This window comes from Somniosus microcephalus, chromosome 10 (genome assembly GCF_052327205.1).
Source record: "Somniosus microcephalus isolate GS21.2 chromosome 10, FLI_Smic_1.0, whole genome shotgun sequence".
In the NCBI taxonomy this organism is placed as follows: Eukaryota; Metazoa; Chordata; class Chondrichthyes; order Squaliformes; family Somniosidae; genus Somniosus; species Somniosus microcephalus.
Window position 1 is genome coordinate 225091407 of NC_140996.1, and position 21723 is coordinate 225113129.

A 21723-nucleotide genomic window follows, 5' to 3' on the forward strand; every position below is an offset into this window, starting at 1 on the left:
ATATTTACCCCAAAACCAGCCTCATTAAATCAGATTGTCTGGTCTTTTATTTCAATGCTGTTTGTGGGATCTTGCTGTGCACAAATTGGCTGCCCCCGTTTCCTACATTGCGACAGTGACTGCGACTACACTTCAAAAGTAATTCATTGGCTGCAGAGCGCTTTGGGACGTCCTGAGGTATGAAAGGCGCTACAGAAATGCAAGTCTTTTTTTTCTTCAATGAGTTTGGTCTTGGTTCTTGGGCTGAAGGGTTCAAGAGTCTCTTATCTACAGTAAGTAATGTCCTGCCGGTTGCTTCACTGCTCGTTATTTCTTCTTTATTGCTTTGTCCTGGTGGTGGCGGGGGGTGGGGGCGGGGGCATTGGAACATTGGAACAGGAGTAGGCCATTCAGCCCCTCGAGCCTGTTTCTCCATGACTGATCTGTATCTTACCTCTATCCTCCTGCCTTGGCTACATACCCTTGGCTAGCAAAAATCTATCGACCTCAAAATTAAAATTATTCATCGAGCTTAGCGTTTACTGCTCTTTGTGGGAGAGAGTTCCACACTTCTACCACCCTTTGCTTGAAGACGTGTTTCCTAACCTCTCTCCTGAATGGCCTGGTTCTGGTTGTAAGATTATGTCCCCCTTGTCCTAGACTCCGCCTACCAGCGGGGAAAATTATCTCCCTATCTACGCTATCAATTCCTTTCAAAATCCTAACAACCTCAATCAAATCGCCCCTTAACCTTCTATATTCCATGGAATACAGAAGGACAGGGGGTGCTGGGGGTGGGAGGGGGAGGTCTCACTGGATTTGCGGTGTGCCAGTCTTGCCCAGCCTGGTACAGTTGCTGCCGTTACAATCAGCGCCCTGTGCTTACTAACTTGCTGTCTGCCATTCGGTTGCGGCCAGCGATTTTGCTTGTTTAGCAAGCACTTTGTGGGGAAAAGGTGAAAAGGTTTGTTTACCAGTGGGTGGCAGGTTAAAAGGAACTCGCACCAAGCCCACTGCCAGATCACAAACACGCACACACACACACATAAATATTTATTATGTATATAAACTGTCTCTGAATGTGATGCTGAAATATAACGAATACTGATCTGAAATAGTAGATCCTTCTACAATTATAGGAGGTAGAAGTCACCCGTGTTGTAGAGAATAAGCAGTGTGTAGATCGATAATTTAGCATACGTGTGTATGTGTATAATGTATATATTTCTTACCTCTCTGTTCAAAATAATTTGGATAATTTCTCTCAACTGATTTTAATCTAAAATACAGTTTAGATTTTTTTTTATCTTCTTGCGATTTACGGCTAATTTTTTTTTTCCATTGATAGGAAATGTCTAACCACAAGAGCAACTTTCACGTGCACCCCAACTGATCACTCTCAGTGTCAGTCTGAAGGCGAGAATCTTAAACCTTGACGAGTTGCTCTGCGGGGAAGGACATCTTCTTTTGGCAATGTTTCCTTTAACGGGGTCACTCCCCCTGATGGCTGTGATTGCATGCGTGGCAGGTAAAAAGGATTCCCACTTTCTCGCGTTATGTCCCCCCCGTAACAGATCTCGTCCAACGGTCGGGAAAGGCCCTATAGAAATGCAAGTCTTTTTTTCCCTCTATTCTTTTCTAGTTGCGTTAAGCGAGGGAGTCACGATCAGCGGCAAGCGGCAGGTCTCTGGCCTGCCGTGTCCCGGAATGTTGGCGCGTAGGTTTGCATCCACCTTCCCCTTCCCATACCCAATCGACGGCGAGTTCCTGATCTCGGTCGTGCTGTCAGGTGCGGAGTTGAGAACAGGAGCTTTCAAACAGCGAGGGGGAAAGAAATTGGAATGTCAGTCAAGCAGACTCGAGGAGCTGAATGGCTTACTCCTGTTCCTATGATCCTATGTCACGGATCAATCCTGGTAAATTCAATATCAGAGAGAAAGAAAGACTTGCATTTATAAAATACTTTTTACATGTCTCTCAAAAATATCTCTACATAAATGAAAATACAGAAGAGATTTATGAGACTGGTTCCAGGTATGAGGGATTACAGTTACGTGGACAGACTAGAGAAGCTGGGGTTGTTCTTCTTGGAGCAGAGAAGGCTAAGTGGTGTTTAAAATCATGAAGGGTTCAGATAGAGTAAATAAAGAGAAACTGTTTCCAATGGCTGAAGGGTCAATAAGGAGAGGGCACAGATTTAAGGTGATTGGCAAAAGAACCAGAGGCGACGTGAGGAAAAAAACCTTTTTTACGCAGCAAGTGGTTAGGATTTGGAACGCGCTGCCTGATAGGGCGGTGGATACAGATTCAATAGTAGCCTTCAAAAGGGAATTGGATAAATACCTGAAGGAGAAAAAAATTGCAGGGATATGGGGAAAGAGCAGGGGAGTGGGACTAACTGGATTGCTCTTCAAAAGAGCCGGCGCAGACTCGATGGGCTGAATGGCCTCTTTCTGTACTGTACTATTCTATGATTCTATATAATAAATGAGTTTGGGGGTTTAACTGACTGCCTTTCCATGTGTATTTGCTTGCATTATAATGTATAGCTTCTCATTATTCTGTCACTTTAATCCTACGCTTCCACTCCCACTCTGACCTCTCCGGTTTCCTCCCACAGTCCAAAGATGTGCGGGTTAGGTTGATTGGTCATGATAAAAATTGGCCCTTATTGTTAGGGGGGATTAAATACGTGGGGTTACTGGGATAGGGCTTGGGTGGGATGGCTGTCGGTGTAGGGACCGGGTGCTAGGGTTTGGATGATCAGCCATGCTCTCGTTGAATGGCGGAGCAGGCTCGAAGGGCCAAATGGCCTACTCCTGCTCCTATCTTCTATGTTTCTATGTTACACTGTTCCAACAAAGTTCAATGTAAGCTCAAAGAACAGCACCTCATCTTTCGATTAGGCACTTCACAGCCTTCTGGACTCAACATCGAATTCAACAATTTCAGACAATAATCTCGGCCCCCATGTTTTCTTTTCTCTCTCTCACGTGGCAGCTGTCGATCATTCTGCCATTGCCATTTACACCTCATCTAGAGTCACCTTTTGTTTCTTAACTTGTCCCATTACCATCTCCTTTTGCCTCGCACCATCATCCCTTTTGTCTCTTAATCCCTCCTGCCTTCCAGCCTATCACAGACCTTCCCTTTTGTTCTTTCCTCCCCTCCCCCCTTTCCCCGCCCCTACACTTGCTTAAAAATCTGTTCCATCTCCAGCTTTTTCCAGTTCTGATGAAGGGTCATCGACCTGAAACGTTAACTCTGTTTCTCTCTCCGCGATGCTGCCTGACCCGCTGAGTGTTTCCAGCATGTTCTGTTGTTGTTTCTCATTATTCTGTTTGTTGTACTGTTATGTCCATTTTGTCTTTATAAATAACTCTATTTATATAACCACACAATAAGTCACCAAACTCCAACAGTAACTCCCTCAGTTGATTTGATGGAACAAGCCACAGTATAATCGCAACTACTATTAAATCAAAAATGCCAAAATTACAAAGCTTTTTGCAAATAAAGCAAATAGGAATAATTTTAGATTTAAATAGTTTTAATAAGTGCCACACAGTATTTTGTATTATTTTGTTAATGTCTTATTTAATTAAGTTAATAAACTTTAAAAGTGATATCATTTCCTAAACCTCGCGGTGTAAATGCACTTAACATTATTTCCTTTTTTTGAAACTATTTAAAGAGGTGCTATCTGAATCAGCTCTTTTTCAGGTCAAAGAATGATCGCTAATGTTAATATTTTTGGGTGTTATTTTCTTTGACTTTGACTGTCTCTGTTTGAGCAGCAGTTTGTACTTATCGAGCACCTTTAATGTGGAAAAGGGTTCCAAGGCCCTTCACAGAGGTGTGGTGAGGACAGGTGGTGCGTCACAGAAGGATAGGTCAGGAAGTGGGGGCCCAGAAGCTTGGTCAAGGAGCTGGGTTTTAAAGGAGGGTCTTAAAGGGGGGCGGGAGGGAGCTGGAGAGGCGGAGGGGTTCAGAGAGGGAATTCCAGAGAGCTGGAGGACCTTGGTGGCTGCAGATACGGCCGCCAACGCTGGTGCGAAAGGAGAGAGGGGAGGCTGGAGACAGCAATGATGAGTTTTGGGGGAGAGGGTTGTAGGAGTGGAGGAGGTTACGAAGAAAAGGTGGGTGAGGTATTTAAACATAAGGATAGTAAAAAGTTTGAGGGATTGGAAGACTCGGAGCTAATGTGGGTCAGGGTGATGGGACTTGGTGCTGGATAGTATATGGGCAATAAAGTTTTGGGTGAGTGATCAATAAGTGTTGGTGCAATCATTATCTCCTGGGGAAGCTAACTTGGAGGAGTTACCGAGCCCACGGTGTGAGGGTGCTGTGTACGCCTCTCAGCTGTCCTGTTTCGATCAGGATGTCCTGACATTACAACAACTCTGGTGGCAAAGGCAGCATCGAGCAAAGCTCCCACACAGGCATAAACCAGAGGATCTGCTGATTTTTGCAAAAATCCTCACCCCTGCCCCATGGATTGACAGGACCACTGAGAGTTAACCCGAGCAGCATGGAGCAGAATGAGACCTCGTGACTCGGATCAGGTTCTCTCGGAGGTTTAAGAGAAGTTTGAAACGTTCAGAGGGAGGAGCACCTGAGAATCTATACAGCGTACAGCAAACCCAAAAATACAAGTCCAAGGAATATTTCATGCCATCCAAGGCTGCCGGCACTTTACAAAATTTTAATTTTGCTGAAGTGGATTTGCGATAAATATGGCAAAAACAATTTAAATTTATGGCAATTTTGAATTCGTAGAAAATTGAAATTCAAGTTAATTTAAATTCACAATAAATTCAAATCCACAGTAAATTTAAAATCATGCTAAATTTAAATTCACAGCGAATTTAAAATGGTGTCAAATTTAAACTAAGCAAATTGAAATTCACATTACATTAAATTTAAATGTGCAAATATGGTAAAAATTTTGTTGACAGGAGAAATTTCTGGATTTAAACTACCCCTGTATTAGAATGTAGATGCCCTAATAAGATCTTGCATTTGATTTTTTTTTAAACTTGTCCCTCTGAACATTACAGGCTTTCTTCCAAAAGAAACTGGTTTACTTCAGAATATCTATGCCACAGCAAAATTGTATCTCATAAAAAACATCAAAGTAGATTTTGGCTTTGAAAAATGGCTGATAGCGAATCGGCAGCCCTGCCTTACATCTCACCTCTGGTTTCTTTCTACTGAAGTCAGAAAATATGAAAACACGGAGAGATGTAAAACGGGCTATCGTCCATTTTACACAATCACACAAAGTCAAGATCTGCCCATAAGGTGGATGAACTGAAGTTGTTGTTGAACACATGGGAGTACGATATTGTTGCTATCACGGAGACATGGTTGAGGGAGGGTCAGGACTGGCAGCTCAATATTCCGGGGTATAGAATCTTCAGGAGAGACAGAGGGGGGTGTAGAAGGGGAGGGGGTGTTGCAATATTAATTAAGGAGTCGATTACGGCTGTAAGGAGGGATGATATATTAGCGGGTTCCTCTAATGGGGCCATATGGGTAGAACTTAAAAACAAAAAGGGGGCAAGCACCTTGCTGGGAGTGTACTATAGGCCCCCAAACAGTCAGGGGGAGATAGAGGAACAGATATGTAGGCAAATCTCAGAGAAGTGCGAAAATAATAGGGTAATAATAGTGGGGGATTTCAACTTCCCCAATATTAATTGGGATAGTCAGAGTGTGAAAGGCTTAGAGGGTGCAGAATTCTTAAAGTGCATCCAGGAGAGCTTTTTGAGCCAACATGTAGAAAGTCCTATAAGAGAGGGGGCGGTACTGGACCTAATTCTAGGGAATGTAGCCGGGCAAGTGGTGGAAGTGTCAGTAGGAGAGCATTTTGGCGACAGTGACCATAATTCGGTGAGATTTAAGGTGGTCATGGAAAAAGACACTGACAGCCCGGAAATAAGGGTTCTAAATTGGGGGATGGCCGATTTTAATATGATAAGGCAGGATCTGGCCAAAGTGGACTGGGAGCAGCTACTTATAGGAAAATCCACATCAAAGCAGTGGGAGGCTTTCAGAGGGGAAATAGAGAGAGTACAACGCCAACATGTTCCTGTAAAGGTCAAGGGTGGGACCAACAAGCAAAGGGAACCTTGGATGACAAGGGATATACAAAAATGCATTAGGAAAAAAAGGGGGGCTTTTGGCAGTTACAAAAGACTAAAGACGGAGGAAGCCCTAGAGGAGTATAAAAAGTGCAAGGGCATACTTAAAAAAGAAATTAGGAGGGCGAGGAGGGGCCATGAAATAACACTGGCGAGCAAAATAAAGGAAAATCCTAAGATGTTTTATAAGTATATTAAGGGCAAGAGGATAACCAGGGAAAGGGTAGGGCCCATTAGGGACCAAAGTGGCAATCTGTGTGTAGAGCCAGATGATGTAGGCGGGGTTTTAAATGAATTTTTTGCATCTGTGTTCACTATGGAGAAAGATGATGTAGACATAGAAATCGGGCAAGGGGACTGTGACATACTTGAACATATTAGCATCGAGAGGGAGGAGGTACTAGCGGTTTTAGCAGGCCAAAAAGTGGATAAATCCCCAGGCCCGGACGAGATGTATCCCAGGCTGTTGTGTGAGGCAAGGGAGGAGATTGCAGGGGCTCTGACACAAATTTTCAGAACCTCTCTGGCCACCGGGGATGTACCAGAGGACTGGAGAACAACTAACGTAGTACCATTATTCAAGAAGGGTAGCAGGGATAAACCAGGGAATTACAGGCCAGTGAGCCTAACATCTGTGGTAGGGAAATTATTGGAAAAAATTCTGAGGGACAAAATTAGTCTCCACTTGGAGAGGCAAGGATTAATCGGGGATAGTCAGCATGGCTTTGTCAAGGGTAAATCATGTCTGACAAATCTGATTGAATTTTTCGAGGGGGTGACTAGGGGAGTGGATGAGGGAAATGCTGTGGATGTGGTTTACATGGACTTCAGTAAAGCTTTTGACAAAGTCCCGCATAGGAGACTGGTCAAGAAGGTAAGAGCCCATGGGATCCAGGGTGCCTTGGCGCGTTGGATCCTAAACTGGCTGAGTGGCAGGAGGCAGAGGGTGATGGTCGAAGGTTGCTTTTGTGACTGGAAGCCTGTGTCTAGTGGGGTACCTCAGGGATCGGTGCTGGGTCCCTTGCTGTTTGTGATCTACATAAATGATTTGGATGAGAATGTAAAAGGTATGATCAGTAAGTTCGCAGATGACACGAAAATTGGTGGGGTGGTAAATTGTGAGGAGGAAAGCCTCAGGCTACAGGAAGATATAAACGAGTTGGTCAGATGGGCGGAAAAGTGGCAAATGGAATTTAACCCTGAAAAGTGCGAGGTGATGCATTTTGGACGGACAAATAAGGCAAGGGAGTACACAATGAGTGGTAGGACCCTAGGAAGTACAGAGGGTCAGAGGGACCTTGGTGTGCATGTACATAGATCCCTGAAGGCAGCGGAACAGGTAGATAAGGTGGTTAAAAAGGCATATGGGATACTTGCCTTCATTAGCCGAGGCATAGAATATAAGAGCAGGGAGGTTATGATGGAGCTGTACAAAACGCTGGTGAGGCCACAGCTGGAGTACTGTGTGCAGTTCTGGTCGCCTCACTATAGGAAGGATGTGATTGCTTTAGAGAGGGTGCAGAGAAGATTCACCAGGATGTTACCTGGGATGGAGCGCCTCAGCTATGAAGAAAGACTAAACAGGCTGGGGTTGTTTTCATTGGAGCAAAGAAGGCTGAGGGGGGACCTGATTGAGGTGTACAAAATGATGAGGGGCATAGATAGGGTAGATAAAGAGGAACTTTTCCCCTTAGTAGGGGGGTCAATAACAAGGGGGCATAGATTCAAGGTAAGGGGCAGGAGATTTAGACGGGATTTGAGGAGGAACTTTTTCACCCAGAGGGTGGTTGGAATCTGGAACTCTCTGCCTGAAAGGGCGGTGGAGGCAGGAACCCTCACAACATTCAAGAAGCATTTGGATGAGCACTTGAAATGCCATTGCATACAAGGCTATGGACCAAATGCTGGAAAATGGGATTAGACTGGACAGGGATTGATGGACGGCGCAGACACGATGGGCCGAAGGGCCTCTTTCTGTGCTGTAAAACTCTATGACTCTATGACTCTATAACAGCGCCTCATCTTCCGATTAGGCACTTTACAGCCTTCCGGACTCAATATCGAGTTCAACAATTTCAGATCATAACCTCGGCCCCTATTACATTTTTACTTATATTTTTTATCCACACCTTTGTTTTGGCCTTTCCCCCCCCCCCCCCCAACCTTTCTTTTTTTTTCTCCCTCCCACATGGTTAGCACTGTTGCCTCACAGCGCCAGGGACCCGGGTTCAAATCCGGCCTCGGGTGACTGTCTGTGTGGAGTTTGCACATTCTCCCCGTGTTTGCGTGGGTTTCCTCCGGGTGCTCCGGTTTCCTCCCACAGTCCAAAGATGTGCAGGTTAGGTTGATTGGCCATGATAAAAATTGGCCCTTAGTGTTAGGGGGGATTAAATATGTGGGGTTACGGGGATAGGGCTTGGGGTGGGATGGCTGCCGGTGTAGGGACTGGGTGCTAGGGTTTGGATGATCAGCCATGATCTCATTGAATGGCGGAGCAGGCTCGAAGGGCCGAATGGCCTACTCCTGCGCCTATGTTTCTATGGCAGCTGTCTCCCATTCTGCCAGCTCATTTCACACCTAATCTAGAGCCGTCTTTTTCTCCACTAGTCCTATCACCATCTCGTCTCATTTTGAATACCTCTTAATGTCTCTTCACTTCTCTTCTGTTCTCTCCCAGCCTGGCCTCTTAATCTATTTCATTTCCTGTGCTTCTTTAGTCTTGACAAAGGGTTTGACCCGAAACGTTGACTCTATTTTCTCTCCACGGATGTTGTCTGGCCTGCTGAGTTTTTCCAGCATTTTCTGTTGTTATTTTGAGTAATTTCTGGAGTGTTTGGGTAGAGAGAAAGCTGGAGAGTGTCTGGGGAGACGGAGCGAGAGCAAGAGAGCGGTACGTCGCTAGGGTGAAGCATCGGTGGTTGCGGATGTGCCAATCGTGGGCGAGTTGTGCAAGATGATGAAGCAGGGGTGTCAAGAAAAGTGTTAGAAAAAAGGCGTAGCGCACACCATTATTGCTCAATGGTGTTCGCTGTGGCTCAGTGGGTAGCACTCTCTCTCGCCTCTGAGTCAGAAGGTTGTGGGTTCAAGTCCCAATCCAGAGACTTGAGCACATAAATCGAGGCTGACGCTCCCAGTGCAGTGCTGAGGGAGCGCTGCACTGTCGGAAGGTGCCGTCTTTCGGATGAAACATAGAAACATAGAAGATAGGAGCAGGAGTAGGCCAATTAGAGACGTTAAACCGAGGCCCTGTCTGCTCTCTCGGGTGGACGTAAAAAATCCCGCGGCACTATTCCGAAGAAGAGCAGGGGGGAGTTCTCCCTGGTGTCCTGGGGCCAATATTTATCCCTCAACCAATATAACAAAAACAGATTATCTGGTCATTATCACATTGCTGTTTGTGGGAGCTTGCTGTGCACAAATTGGCTGCCGCGTTTCCTACATTACAACAGTGACTCCACTTCAAAAGTATTTCATTGGCTGTAAAGCGCTTTGAGACATCCGGTGGTCGCGAAAGGCGCTATAGAAATGCAAGTCTTTCTTTCTTAATCATGACTTTTTTCCTATAAATATTGGCAGCAATTCACTAAATAATCCTCGTGATGTGACTGATGTATTTTGCCAGTGATGTATAACATTTTCTTTATTTTATTAATATGATTTTGAGTGCTCCCAGCACAAAGTCAAACATTACGAGTTGCCCCGGAGGTTGTTTATCATGCTGTACGTTTTCCAGCTGGTTCTTTGAACCATTTTCCGTCATCACGCAGCCCTGACGAAAAACCCACCAACGTCTTACAACAGCAACAATTCGCATTTATATAGCGCTTTGACGTAGTAAACCGTCCCAGGGCACTTTGCAGGAGCGATTCACAAACAAAATTTGACACCGAGCCACAGAAGGAGATACCAGGGCAGGTGACCAAAAGCTTGGCCAAAGAAACATAGAAACATAGAAGATAGGAGCAGGAGTAGGCCATTCGGCCCCTCGAGCCTGCTCCGCCATTCAATGCGATCATGGCTGATCATCCAAATTCAGTACCCTGTCCCTGCCTTCTCCCCATACCCCTTGATCCCTTTAGCCTTAAGAAATATATCTAACTCCTTCTTCAATATATTTAATGAATTGGCCTCAACTGCCTTCTGTGGTAGAGAATTCTACAGGTTCACCACTCTCTGGGTGAAGAAATTCCTCCGCATCTCTGTCCTAAATGGCTTACCCCTTATCCTTAGACTGTGACCCCTGGTTCTGGACTCCCTCGCTATCGGGAACATCCTTCCTGTATCTAGTCTGTCTAGTCCTGTTAGAATATTATAAGTTTCAATGAGATCCCCTCTCATTATTCTAAACTCTAGCGAGTATAAGCCCAATCGACCCAATCTCTCCTCATACGTCATTCCTGCCATCCCAGGTGTCAGTCTGGTGAATCTTCGCTGCACTCCCTCCATGGAAAGAACATCCTTCCTCAGATAAGGCAACCAAAACTGCAGGCTTTAAGTAGCGTCTTAAAGGAGGAAAGAGAGAGAGGTAGTAGAGGCGGAGAGGTTTAGGGAGGGAGTTCCTTATCCATCGCTTGACTTGGTTATGCAATTTGTGGCACCATTTTAAAACCTGGGAGTTCCGGATGGCCATTTTGGAGTAACAGGATTTGAAATGATACAGACCGCGCAATGTTGGTTTTCTTGTCTGCCCTACTATATTGATTAAATGGGGATCATTTTGACTATAGGCAATCGTGTAAAATGGGTTGATATATCAGATCTGCTGCCCATAGTATACATCTCTCCCGATTTTCATTTACGCTGAAGTCATAGGTACAGATGATCTGGTCATTATCGCATTGCCGTTTGTGGGATCTTGCTGTGCGCAAATACGGCTGCCACGTTTCCCTACAACAGCGACTCCACTTCACAAAGTACTTCAGCCCTGAGGTCGCGAAAGGCGCGGTATATTGTTGTGTATGTAATATGTGTGCTACTTTGAACCTATGGACAGGACTGCACTACTTGTTGGGCGTAGTGATACGCAGTACCACTCCTGGCCATAGGGGTATAAATAGTACTGTGGGTACTGATCTCCCCTCAGTTCCCGCCTGTGGGCATGAAGTAAAGACCTATGTATAGTCCCTACCTCCAACCAGTAAAGACCTGTTTGAGTTATACGTTTAAGTCTTTGTGTTAATTGTTCAATACAATACACATACTTAACAGATATAACCTCTCAGTTACGGCATCGTTGTTGTCAATCTTTTTTCACCTTCTCCAGTGCGATGTTCTACTGATAGTACGGAGACGAGAACCGTGTACAGCACTCTAAGTGTGGCAGCACAGTACTGCCAGCTTGACTTCAGCTACACAGAACCTATAAACAGTCCCATTAACTATTTCACATTTTGAAGCAGAGGAGCCCCAAAAGCCCGTGAACATCTGCCCTCCCCTGAATACAAATAACTATCCCCTGACAGGGCCGCACATTCACTACAACGTACGAAAATGGCGGGCGGGGGGGGGCGGAGGAAAAAAAAACAGCTGTTCCATTAAGCCTGCCCCAGACTCATGATGGCTGGAACATCATGGCCAGACATATCCTACACCCACCCCCGCCCACACCCCACACTCATCTCCCGGAAGAGGCAGAAAAAAACACGGAAAAACCCAGGGCCAATAAGGGAAAAAGTACTCTGTAAAATTCCTCTCCGACCCCCTCAGGCGATCGAAACCAGTCCAAAGAGACCACACCGACCAAGTATCATCTAGAAAGACACTTACCTTTTACATGACGTGACCTCTGCCCCAGTCAAGAACCGGTGCAGCTCCCTCTTAAAGGCGTGTATCATATCGTAAGCAGTATTTTAGAATTGGGTAATTAAGGTATTTTTCATAGGGCAATCAACTATAACAATTATAACAATCTTCCCTTGTGTAATGTTCAACCCCTCATCCATCATTTTAATAATTAATTGACAAACAATAAGTGCGTTTAATGGTATCACAGAGAAAGTCTTACTACCGGGGTTCATTTAAACAGTTAAATTATTGACAAGTGATGATCTTTATATTAATTCAACCGTTATTTCCTGTTCATTTTTTTCTGTTCAAATAATCTTTAAAAAATAATAAGTTAACTAATGACCTCTGATGGTGCGGCCGGGACCTGGGGTTTAAACTGAAGGAGTTGCTGAGCCCGGTGACCTCAGGGAACAGGACTACCTCAAGCAGTCAGGAACTCCGAGAGTTTCAGCAATTGTCTCACTTGTTCAGCACATGTTAAAGCGGTTCTGCTGTCGCGTTACTCTAAGCGAGATTCGATGCTGAATGTTTAAAAGAAAAACTTGTGTTTATACAGCGTCTTTCACATCCACCTAGACGTCCACGCTTTACAGCCAATGAAGTACTTTTTGAAGTGTAGTCACTGTTGTAATGTAGGAAACGCAGCAGCCAATTTGCGCACAGCAAGCTCCCACAAACAGCAATGTGATAATGAACAGATAATCTGTTTTAGTGATGTTGATTGAGGGAGAAATATTGGCCCCAGGACACTGGGGAGAACTCCCCTGCTCCTCTTCGAAATAGTGCCATAGGATCTTTTATGTCCACCTGTGAGAGCAAACGGGGCCTCGGTTTAACATCTCACCCGAACGACAGCACCTCCAACAGTGCAGCACTCCCTCAGCGTTAGCCTATATTTTGAGCTCAAGTCCTTGGAGTGGGACTTTGAACCCACAACCTTCTGACTCAGAGGCAAGCGTGCTGCCCACTGAGCCACAGCTGACGCTGCTGAGGGCTGTAATGAGTGGTGTAAATGGGTTCACGCCTTGGCTAAAATAACAGAGAAGAATTCAGTCAAGCATTCGTACCATTGCATCACCGACAGTAATTTCTGTCCTAGTGATTGAGGCAAAAGTCTCTGTCCGTGTCGTGGTGCAAAGTTCCAATAGTGCAACATCAGCCCATCTGCAGACGGTGAGGGCGTGTTTCAGAAAAGCAGCCCACATGGATTGTACACCAATCAAAGTGAATTGAGCAGGGGAGGTTTATTTCATTACAGTAAAACACGCAGGATAAAGTTCTTCCCTTCCAACAAAAGATAACCTGTGATCATTGATGTAAGAAAACTACTAGGCACTTGGTCTAAGCATTAAACAAAGCTTTAATCAACTGTTTTACAACATGGAGGTCTAATTGTGTACTTCACTAGTTCCTGTTAAGAATGTCCTGGGCAAGCTGGGCCCGTGCCCGAGTATTTATACTCTCCCTGGACAGCGCCACCCATAGGCCGCTCAGTATTATTTCATAAGTCTTTCTTTCATGAATGACTGATTCATGTCAATCATCACTTCAAGTAAACAGACTTGGCAGAGCTAACGGTGAAGGTGCGTCTGTTTCATTATGTGGACATCCATTGTGTGAAGGTGGCTGGAGTGTGGACTGTGAACATGGGTCGTGCCATGTAGGGAAGGGTAAGGTTTGACAACATCCCCAGCATCGAAGCTTTGACCACGCTCGATCAGCTCCGATGGACGGGCCACATCGTCCGCATGCCCGATACGAGACTCCAAAACAAGCGCTCAACTCGGAGCTCCGGCGCGGCAAGAGAGGCCCAGGTGGGCAGAGGAAACGCTTCAAGGACACCCTCAAAGCTTCCTTGAAAAAGTGCAATATTCCCACCGACACCTGGGAATCCCTGGCCCAAGACCGCACAAAGTGGAGGAGAAGCACCCGGGAAGGCACCGAATACCTTGAGTCTCTTCGCCGGGAGCAAGCGGAAGCCAAGCGCAAACAGCGGAAGGGGTGCACGTCAACCCAAGCATCCCACCCACCCGCCCCTTCAACCACCGTCTGCCCCACCTGTGACAGAGACTGTAGATCCCGCATTGGACTCATCAGTCACCTGAGAACTCATTTTTAATGTGGAAGCAAATCATCCTCGGTTCCGAGGGACTGCCTAAGAGAGAGAAGGTTTGATTGGGTACGATCTGCCCAGGCAGGAAATGGCGCTGGATATGGACGTAGTGTGGTGTATCGCCCGTGCGGGTTATGCAGTGGGGTGCACAGGGCCCGATGTCTTGGAATCCATCCTGTGAGCACAAAAATATCTCCTAACCTTACTCATCACTTCCTTGGTGATCAAAGCTCCATGGGACATCATTTGCTATGGCAACTGTGGAGGGAGGGGAATGCTGTCTAGATTTCAACAAGCCGCGTTCAATATTGGAGATCTAAGGATAGACGGGTTTTATTTGATGATCTTTGAGGGATCAAAATCAGAACTTTCCCTCAGGAGTGCTGGAGACCATTATCGGGCAGATTGTAGGCGCTCTGTGTGGGCAGAATGTTTTTATCTCAGTCCACACTCTCTCGTGTTCTTTTGTTTCAGCTGGGTATTCTGCGGCGAGTGTCTTACCTCCTGACTTTTGGACGCAATGAGGTCCCTATTGACTGGCCCAGGGAAGGTAGCAGCCACTACTGGTGCTCTGACCCCATCAGCCCCATCCAACCCACAGCCCTGACTAGAACCAGCGCAGCCTGTCGACCTGTGTCCCCTTGAAAACGGCACCAGTCTGGAGTGTGATGGAATACTCTCCACTTGCTTGGATGAGTGCAGCTCCAACAACACTCAAGAAGCTCGACACCATCCAGGACAAAGTAGCCCGCTTGATTGGCACCCCATCCACCACCTTAAACATTCACTCCCTCCACCACCGGCGCACCGTGGCTGCAGTGTGTACCATCTACAAGATGCACTGCAACAACTCGCCAAGGCTTCTTCGGCAGCACTTTCCAAACCCGCAACCTCTTCCACCTAGAAGGTCAAGGGCAGCAGGTGTATGGGAACACCACCACCTCCAAGTTCCCTGCCAAGTCACACACCATTCTGGCTTGGAAATATATCGGCCGTTCCTTTACCGTCGCTGTGTCAAAATCCTGGAACTCCCTCCCTAACAGCACTGTGGGAGCACCTTCACCACACGGACTGCAGCGGTTCAAGAAGGCGGCTCACCACCACCTTCTCGAAGGCAATTAGGGGATGGGTAATAAATGCTGGCCTTGCCAGCGACGCCCACATCGCGGAACGAATTAAAAAAAAGTTGGTAGCACGCTCACCTCTGAGTCAGAAGGTTGTGGGTTCAAGTCCTACTCCAGGGACTTCAGCACAAAATCTAGGCTGACACTCCCAGCGCAGTACCAAGGGAGTGCTGCACTGTCGGAGGTGCCGTCTTTCAGATGAGACGTTAAACCGAGGCCCTGTCGGCCCTCTCAGGTGGACATAAAAGATCCCATGGCACTATTTCGAAGACCAGCAGGGCATTTCTCCCCAGTGTCCTGGACATTATTTATCTCCCAACCAACATCACTAAAATAAATGATCTGATCATTACCGCGTTGCTGTTTGCGGGACCTTGCTATGCGTCGTGTTTCCTACATTACAACAGTGACTACATTTCAAAATTACTTCATTGGCAGCAAAGCGCTTAGGGACATCCTGAGGTCATAAAAGGTGCTATATAAATGCAAGTCTTTCTTTCTTACTTTGTTACATTGATTGCTGGGGTTGTTCTCCTTAGAGCAGAGGAGGTCAAGGGGAGATTTAATAGAGATGTTCAAAATTATGAAGGGTTTAGATAGGGTAGATGGGAAGAAACTGTTTCCACTGGCAGGAGGGTCGGTAACTGAAGGACACAGATTTAAGATAATCGGAAAAAGAACCAGAGGGTTGATGTAGAGAAAAAAAATTTACGCAGCGAGTTGTTACGTTCGGGAATGTTTGCCTGAAAGGGCGGTGGAAGCAGATTCAATAGTAACTTTCAAAAGGGAATTAGATATACTTGAAAAGGAATAAAATTTGCAGGGCTACGGGGAAAGAGCAGGGGGGAGCGGGACTAATTGGGGAGCTCTTTCAAAGAGCCGGCACAGGCACGATGGGCCGAATGGCCTCTGTAGTGTATGTGCTTTAAGTCAGAACTACTTTATACAGCTCCTGTATACTGTAGTACCGGCAGTAACCACACCGGTATATAAGCTGTACGCATGCCTCTGTACTCCAGTCTAGAGATTGCCCTCCTCCAGTAAAGACCTGTTATTTGTTATGTACAGCATCCGTGTAATTATTTATCCACTAAACCACGGATCTAACAGCGGCGACGAGTTTTGATGCGAATCTACCTGCAACATTAAACAAAAAAAAAACAAAAAAAAAATAGTTCAGTCCAGGAACACGGGCGTCGACCGCGAGCAACCGCCCAGCAGTCAGGCAGAGATCCAACTTCACTGGGGAGGCTGTGGAGAGCCGGGCTTGGTTCCCCAGCCACAACGAGCAGTAAGAGACCGACGACAGGTCCAGAGCAGACCCTTCCCGAGCAGCGGCGGCTGGAGCCAACCGACGGCAGAGAGGGAGAGCCGGGCAGCGTCGACGGGGTAAGAAAAAGGGTGAAGAGAGCAGGGCGCAGCCGGGGGTTGATCACCGAGCGGCGTCGAGGAAAAATACTGCAAAACCGGAGAGAGAGAGGGTAAGAAACAGCCGGGTTCTAGACTGAGCGGCGTCGACAAATATCAAGAGAAGAACGCGCAGAGCACAGCCAGGGATCACGGGCTGATCAGGGTCCGCGGGGCGAAGCAAGGGGAGATGCCATTGAGCCGCGGAGAAGCAGGGAGAGCGCGGGAGACGCCATTGAGCCGCGGAGAAGCAGGGAGAGCGCGGGAGGCGCCATTGAGCCACGGAGAAGGAAGAGCGCGGGAGACGCCATTTTGCGAAGCCGCAGCGGAGAAGACAGGCGAGCGCGGGAAGGAAGGAAAGCGCGGGAGACGCCATTTTGTGTCAGCGGAGAAGAAGGGGAAGCGCGGGAGGCGCCATTGGTGATAGTTAACGCACAACCAAGGATGCCGAAGAGTGGCAGTATCTCTACGTTCGACAATGAAGTCGAAGATTGGGCGACATATGTGGAACGTATTGAGGTGTACTGCAGGGCGAATGAAATGCCAGATGCTAATAAAGCACTGGTTCTGTTAAATTCCATGGGTGCAAAAACTTATGGGTTACTGCGAAATCTAATAACTCCAGAGAAGCCGGTAAACAAGAATTTTGAAAACATAGTAGAAATCCTACAGGACCACTTAAACCCCACACCGCTGCTGATAGCAGAACGATTTAAGTTCCATAAAAGGAACCAACACAAAGACGAAAGCAATGCTAAGTACCTAACGGAACTGCGCAAGCTATCGAAATACTGCCAGTTTGGAGCGGGACTAGCAGACACGTTAAGGGACAAGTTTGTGTGTGGGCTACAAAGTGAAGGAACCCAGAAACGGCTTCTATCAGAAAAGGACCTTACGCTGGACAAAGCTTTCAGTATGGCAGTATCACACGAAGCAGCCACAAAGGGCGCTGCAGAGATACAACGGAGACCGCAAGAATATGGCACCAATGAAATGACCTATGGAACAGGGAAGTGCTATCGCTGCGGCAGAACAACACATGACCAGAAAGATTGTTGGTTCAAGGACCAAGTGTGCAGACAGTGTGGGAAAGCAGGACACATAGCAAGAGTCTGGGAAGAAAACCAACAGTAAGAAATCTCCACAGGAGAAGTACAAAAAGGTACACCAGGTGATGGACAGTGGTTCAGACGAACAGAAAAGTGACACAGACTCTGGGAGCAAGGAGCTGGGTTGTCTGAAACTACATAATGTAACCGAAATGGAGGATCACCAGACTATCTGGGTTACACTCAAGATAGACGGAGTCCAAGTGGAAATGGAATTGGACACAGGGTCAGCTCTAACAGTCATAAATCAAAGAGACTACAAGCGGCTATTTTCACACATACCCTTGAAAGCTACAGAGATTGTCTTGAAGACGTATACGGGGCAAAAAGTCTACCCAAAGGAAAAATAAGGGTGAAAGTGACATATAAAGGTCAGGAAATACCTAAAATGGATATATATGTATTGCCAAATGGAGGACCACCACTGCTAGGACGTGAATGGATCCGGAAGATACATTTAGATTGGCATTCCATACAGGCACTGAAGGTGGAGGCCAAAAAGGATGACGACGTCACACCTGGACGACTGTCAAAAATGCTAACTGATGCAAAAGAAGTGTTCCAGGAGGGACTAGGAACACTAAAAGGAATAACAGCAACAATTAAAATAGAGGATAATGCAAGCCCAAAGTTTCTGAAGGCCAGACCAGTGCCTTATGCAATCAGACCAGCGGTTGAAGCAGAGCTGGAAGGGTTGGAACATCCAGGAGTACTGTCCAAAGTGGACTGGAGCGAGTGGGCTACACCCATCGTTCCTGTAATGAAGAGGTCGTTGAGTAATACGCCTGGGGAATCAAAGAAGGTCCGCATCTGTGGGGATTTTAAAGTGACAGTGAACCCAGTCCTTCACACGGTGCAATATCCGCTTCCACGAATTGAGGATATTTTCGCCTCGCTATCTGGTGGTAAACGCTTCACAAAAATTGATCTAGCCCAGGCGTACTTGCAAATGGAGGTAGAAGAAGCTTCGAAACATTACCTTACAATCAACACCCATAAAGGTCTCTATCAATACAACCGGCTGGTGTTTGGAGTAGCCTCGGCTCCGGCTATCTGGCAAAGGGCGATGGATCAGGTCCTGCAAGGGATTCCAGGGACCCAGTGTTATTTGGACGACATCTTGGTCACGGGCGGAAATGACGGTGATCACCTCGCTAACTTGGAGAAGGTGCTCGCCAGATTAAAGGAATATGGGCTACGAGCTAATCGCCACAAGTGCGAGTTTTTCCAGAAACAGATCTCGTATTGCGGCCACGTCATCGATGAAGAGGGGTTACATAAGTCCCCTGACAAGATAGAGGCAGTAGTCAAGGCTCCAGCACCGGAAAATGTGTCACAACTGAGGTCGTTCCTCGGGCTGGTAAACTATTACCACAAGTTCTTACCAAATTTGTCTACGGTATTACACCCGCTGAACACCCTACTGCAAACAGGGGTACCATGGAAGTGGGATGACGAACGTAGACGAGCTTTCCAGAAGTGTAAAGAATTGATCACATCAAAAGAGGTGTTGGCCCATTTCAACCCAGCACTACCAATTCGTTTGGCATGTGATGCATCACCCTACGGCATTGGAGCGGTGCTGTCGCACAAATTCCCGGACGGTTTGGAGAGGCCAGTAGCCTTTGCGTCTCGGTCACTAACCTCAGCCGAGCGCAACTACGCCCAGATTGACAGGGAGGCCCTCAGCCTAGTATGGGGAGTAAAAAAATTCAACTACTATCTGCATGGACAGAAGTTCACCTTGCTGACTGACCACCAACCACTTGTCTCCATCTTTAATCCTAAGAAGGGCGTGCCAGTAATGACTGCACAGCGGTTACAAAGATGGTCCCTGTTTCTAGGGGCGAATCAATATGAAATAGAATATAAAGGCACGAGACAGCATGGGAACGCTGATGGGCTATCGCGCCTGCCACTGCCTACGGTGGAGGAAGCACCAGCAGTGGACCCTATCGAGATATTTTATTCGTCGATAATTGAACGATTGCCAGTAACAAACGCGGATATAGAGAAGGAGACCCGCAATGATCCAACGCTGTCATGGGTATATGAATTGATGGTGAGGGGATGGCCAACACATGGCGACTCACTGTTGCCAGCATTTTCATCCAGAAGAGAACAGCTGTCAGTATGCCAGGGGACAGTGATGTGTGGATCCAGAGTGGTGATTCCACCCAAGTTAAGGGAGAGAGTGCTAAATGAGCTACATGAAGGTCATCTGCGGGGAGTGAAAATGAAAAGCCTAGCTAGGGCTTATGTGTGGTGGCCGGGAATCGATCAACAAATCGAAGACCTAACTAAGAGCTGCTTAGGATGCCAGAAGGTCCAAAATGCACCACCACATGCCCCTCTACACCCATGGGAGTGGCCCTCCTCTCCATGGCAACGGGTGCACATTGATTTCGCTGGTCCATTCATGGACTCAATGTTCTTAATAGCAGTGGATGCTCATTCAAAGTGGCCTGAGGTGATAAAGATGTCTTCAACCACTACAGAGAAAACGATTGCAGTCTTACGGACCATATTTGCCAGAAACGGGTTGCCAGAGCAGATCTGCTCTGATAATGGACCACAGTTTGTGTCCGATGAGTTCCAAAAATTCACGAAAAGGAATGGGGTAAGGCATTACACATCCGCCCCGTATCATCCAGCCACAAATGGATTGGCTGAGAGGTTCGTACAAACCTTTAAGAAGGCGATAAAGGCCATGTGCAATGAGGAAATTCCACTACAGCATAAGATGGACAATTTCTTATTAGCCTACCAAAACGCGACACATGCAGTTACCAACCAGACCCCGGCCATGATGTTCTTTAACCGAAGGTTGAGATCTCGTCTGGACTTGCTCAGACCAAATGTGCGAAGAAATGTTGAGGACAAACAATTCCAGCACATCAACGAGAAGCCGACAAGGAGCTTCAATGTAGGACAACCAGTCTTGGCCCGGGACTATCGAACAGAGAAGTGGCAACCCGGAACAATATGTACAAGGCAGGGGCCATTAATGTACACAGTGGATGTCGGGGAGAACATTGTGAGACGCCACGTCGATCAGATCTTAGCATCACAGGAATGCGTCAGCCCCATGTCTCGAGTACCTGGGGATGAACCCGACATACCGGTAGTATCTACTTCAGACCCAGTAGCAGTGGAACCCGATGAACTACCCGATGAAAGGGGGTCAGAATCGCCTCTGCACCAAGAACAAGAACCTCCGGAAAGGCGCTATCCCAAAAGGGTCAGGAAGCCGCCCCAAAGACTGAATCTATAAATGGACTTTTGTTATTGAATGTACATGTAAAAATGTAATTGTTATTTGAATATTAAGGGGGTATTATTAATCTAAAAAGGGAGGAATTGTAGTGTATGTGCTTTAAGTCAGAACTACTTTTTACAGCTCCTGCATACTGTAGTACCGGCAGTAACCACACCGGTATATAAGCTGTGCGAATGCCTCTGTACCCCAGTCTAGAGATTACCCTCCTCCAGTAAAGACCTGTTATTTGTTATGTACAGCATCCGTGTAATTATTTATCCACTAAACCACGGATCTAACAGCCTCCTTCTGTGCTGTATGATTCTACGATGTCTTACTCTTCGCCTTTTCGGATTGTGACACCGAAACTAAGGGTGGCAAGATATTTGTCATTTGGTTTGGTATTACCCATGCACCCTGAGTACATGAAACCAAGTAGTTCCACCAAATGACTCTGTTGGTTAAGGTGCTTTCCGAAATGCAGCTATTCTATTTAATGAGTGCCCCAGATAGATGTAAGAGTTCATTTGCAATATGTGTTGTGCAGATCTGACTGAAGCATCTAAAGGGTGAGAAAATGTTTCCGCACTGCTTTTTGTTGCTCCCGTGGATGGATATAATAAAGGACGAACATTTAATGAGTCTTTTTCTTTAGCTAGGAAATGTTTTGCTGCAGCTGTAACTATTTGCAGCTTCTGTGTTTTTCCTTGAGCACGAAATCTAGGCTGACACTCCAACGCAGTGCTGAGGGAGTGCTGCATTGTCGGAGGTGCTGTCTTTCGGATGAGACGTTAAACCG

At 46.6% G+C, this 21723-nt stretch overlaps 1 protein-coding gene across 1 annotated transcript in view; it reads left to right on the forward strand.

Moving 5' to 3' along the window:
* Nucleotides 1–1331: 1331 nt before the first annotated feature.
* The window catches only part of LOC147112114 (uncharacterized), a 38498-nt gene continuing 18106 nt past the window's right edge, over nucleotides 1332–21723 (forward strand). The window contains exon 1 of the mRNA XM_085999941.1: nucleotides 1332–1507. Within this exon, the coding sequence (XP_085856067.1) occupies nucleotides 1453–1507 (55 nt within the window). The 5' untranslated portion in view covers nucleotides 1332–1452. The remainder of the gene's footprint in view (nucleotides 1508–21723) is intronic.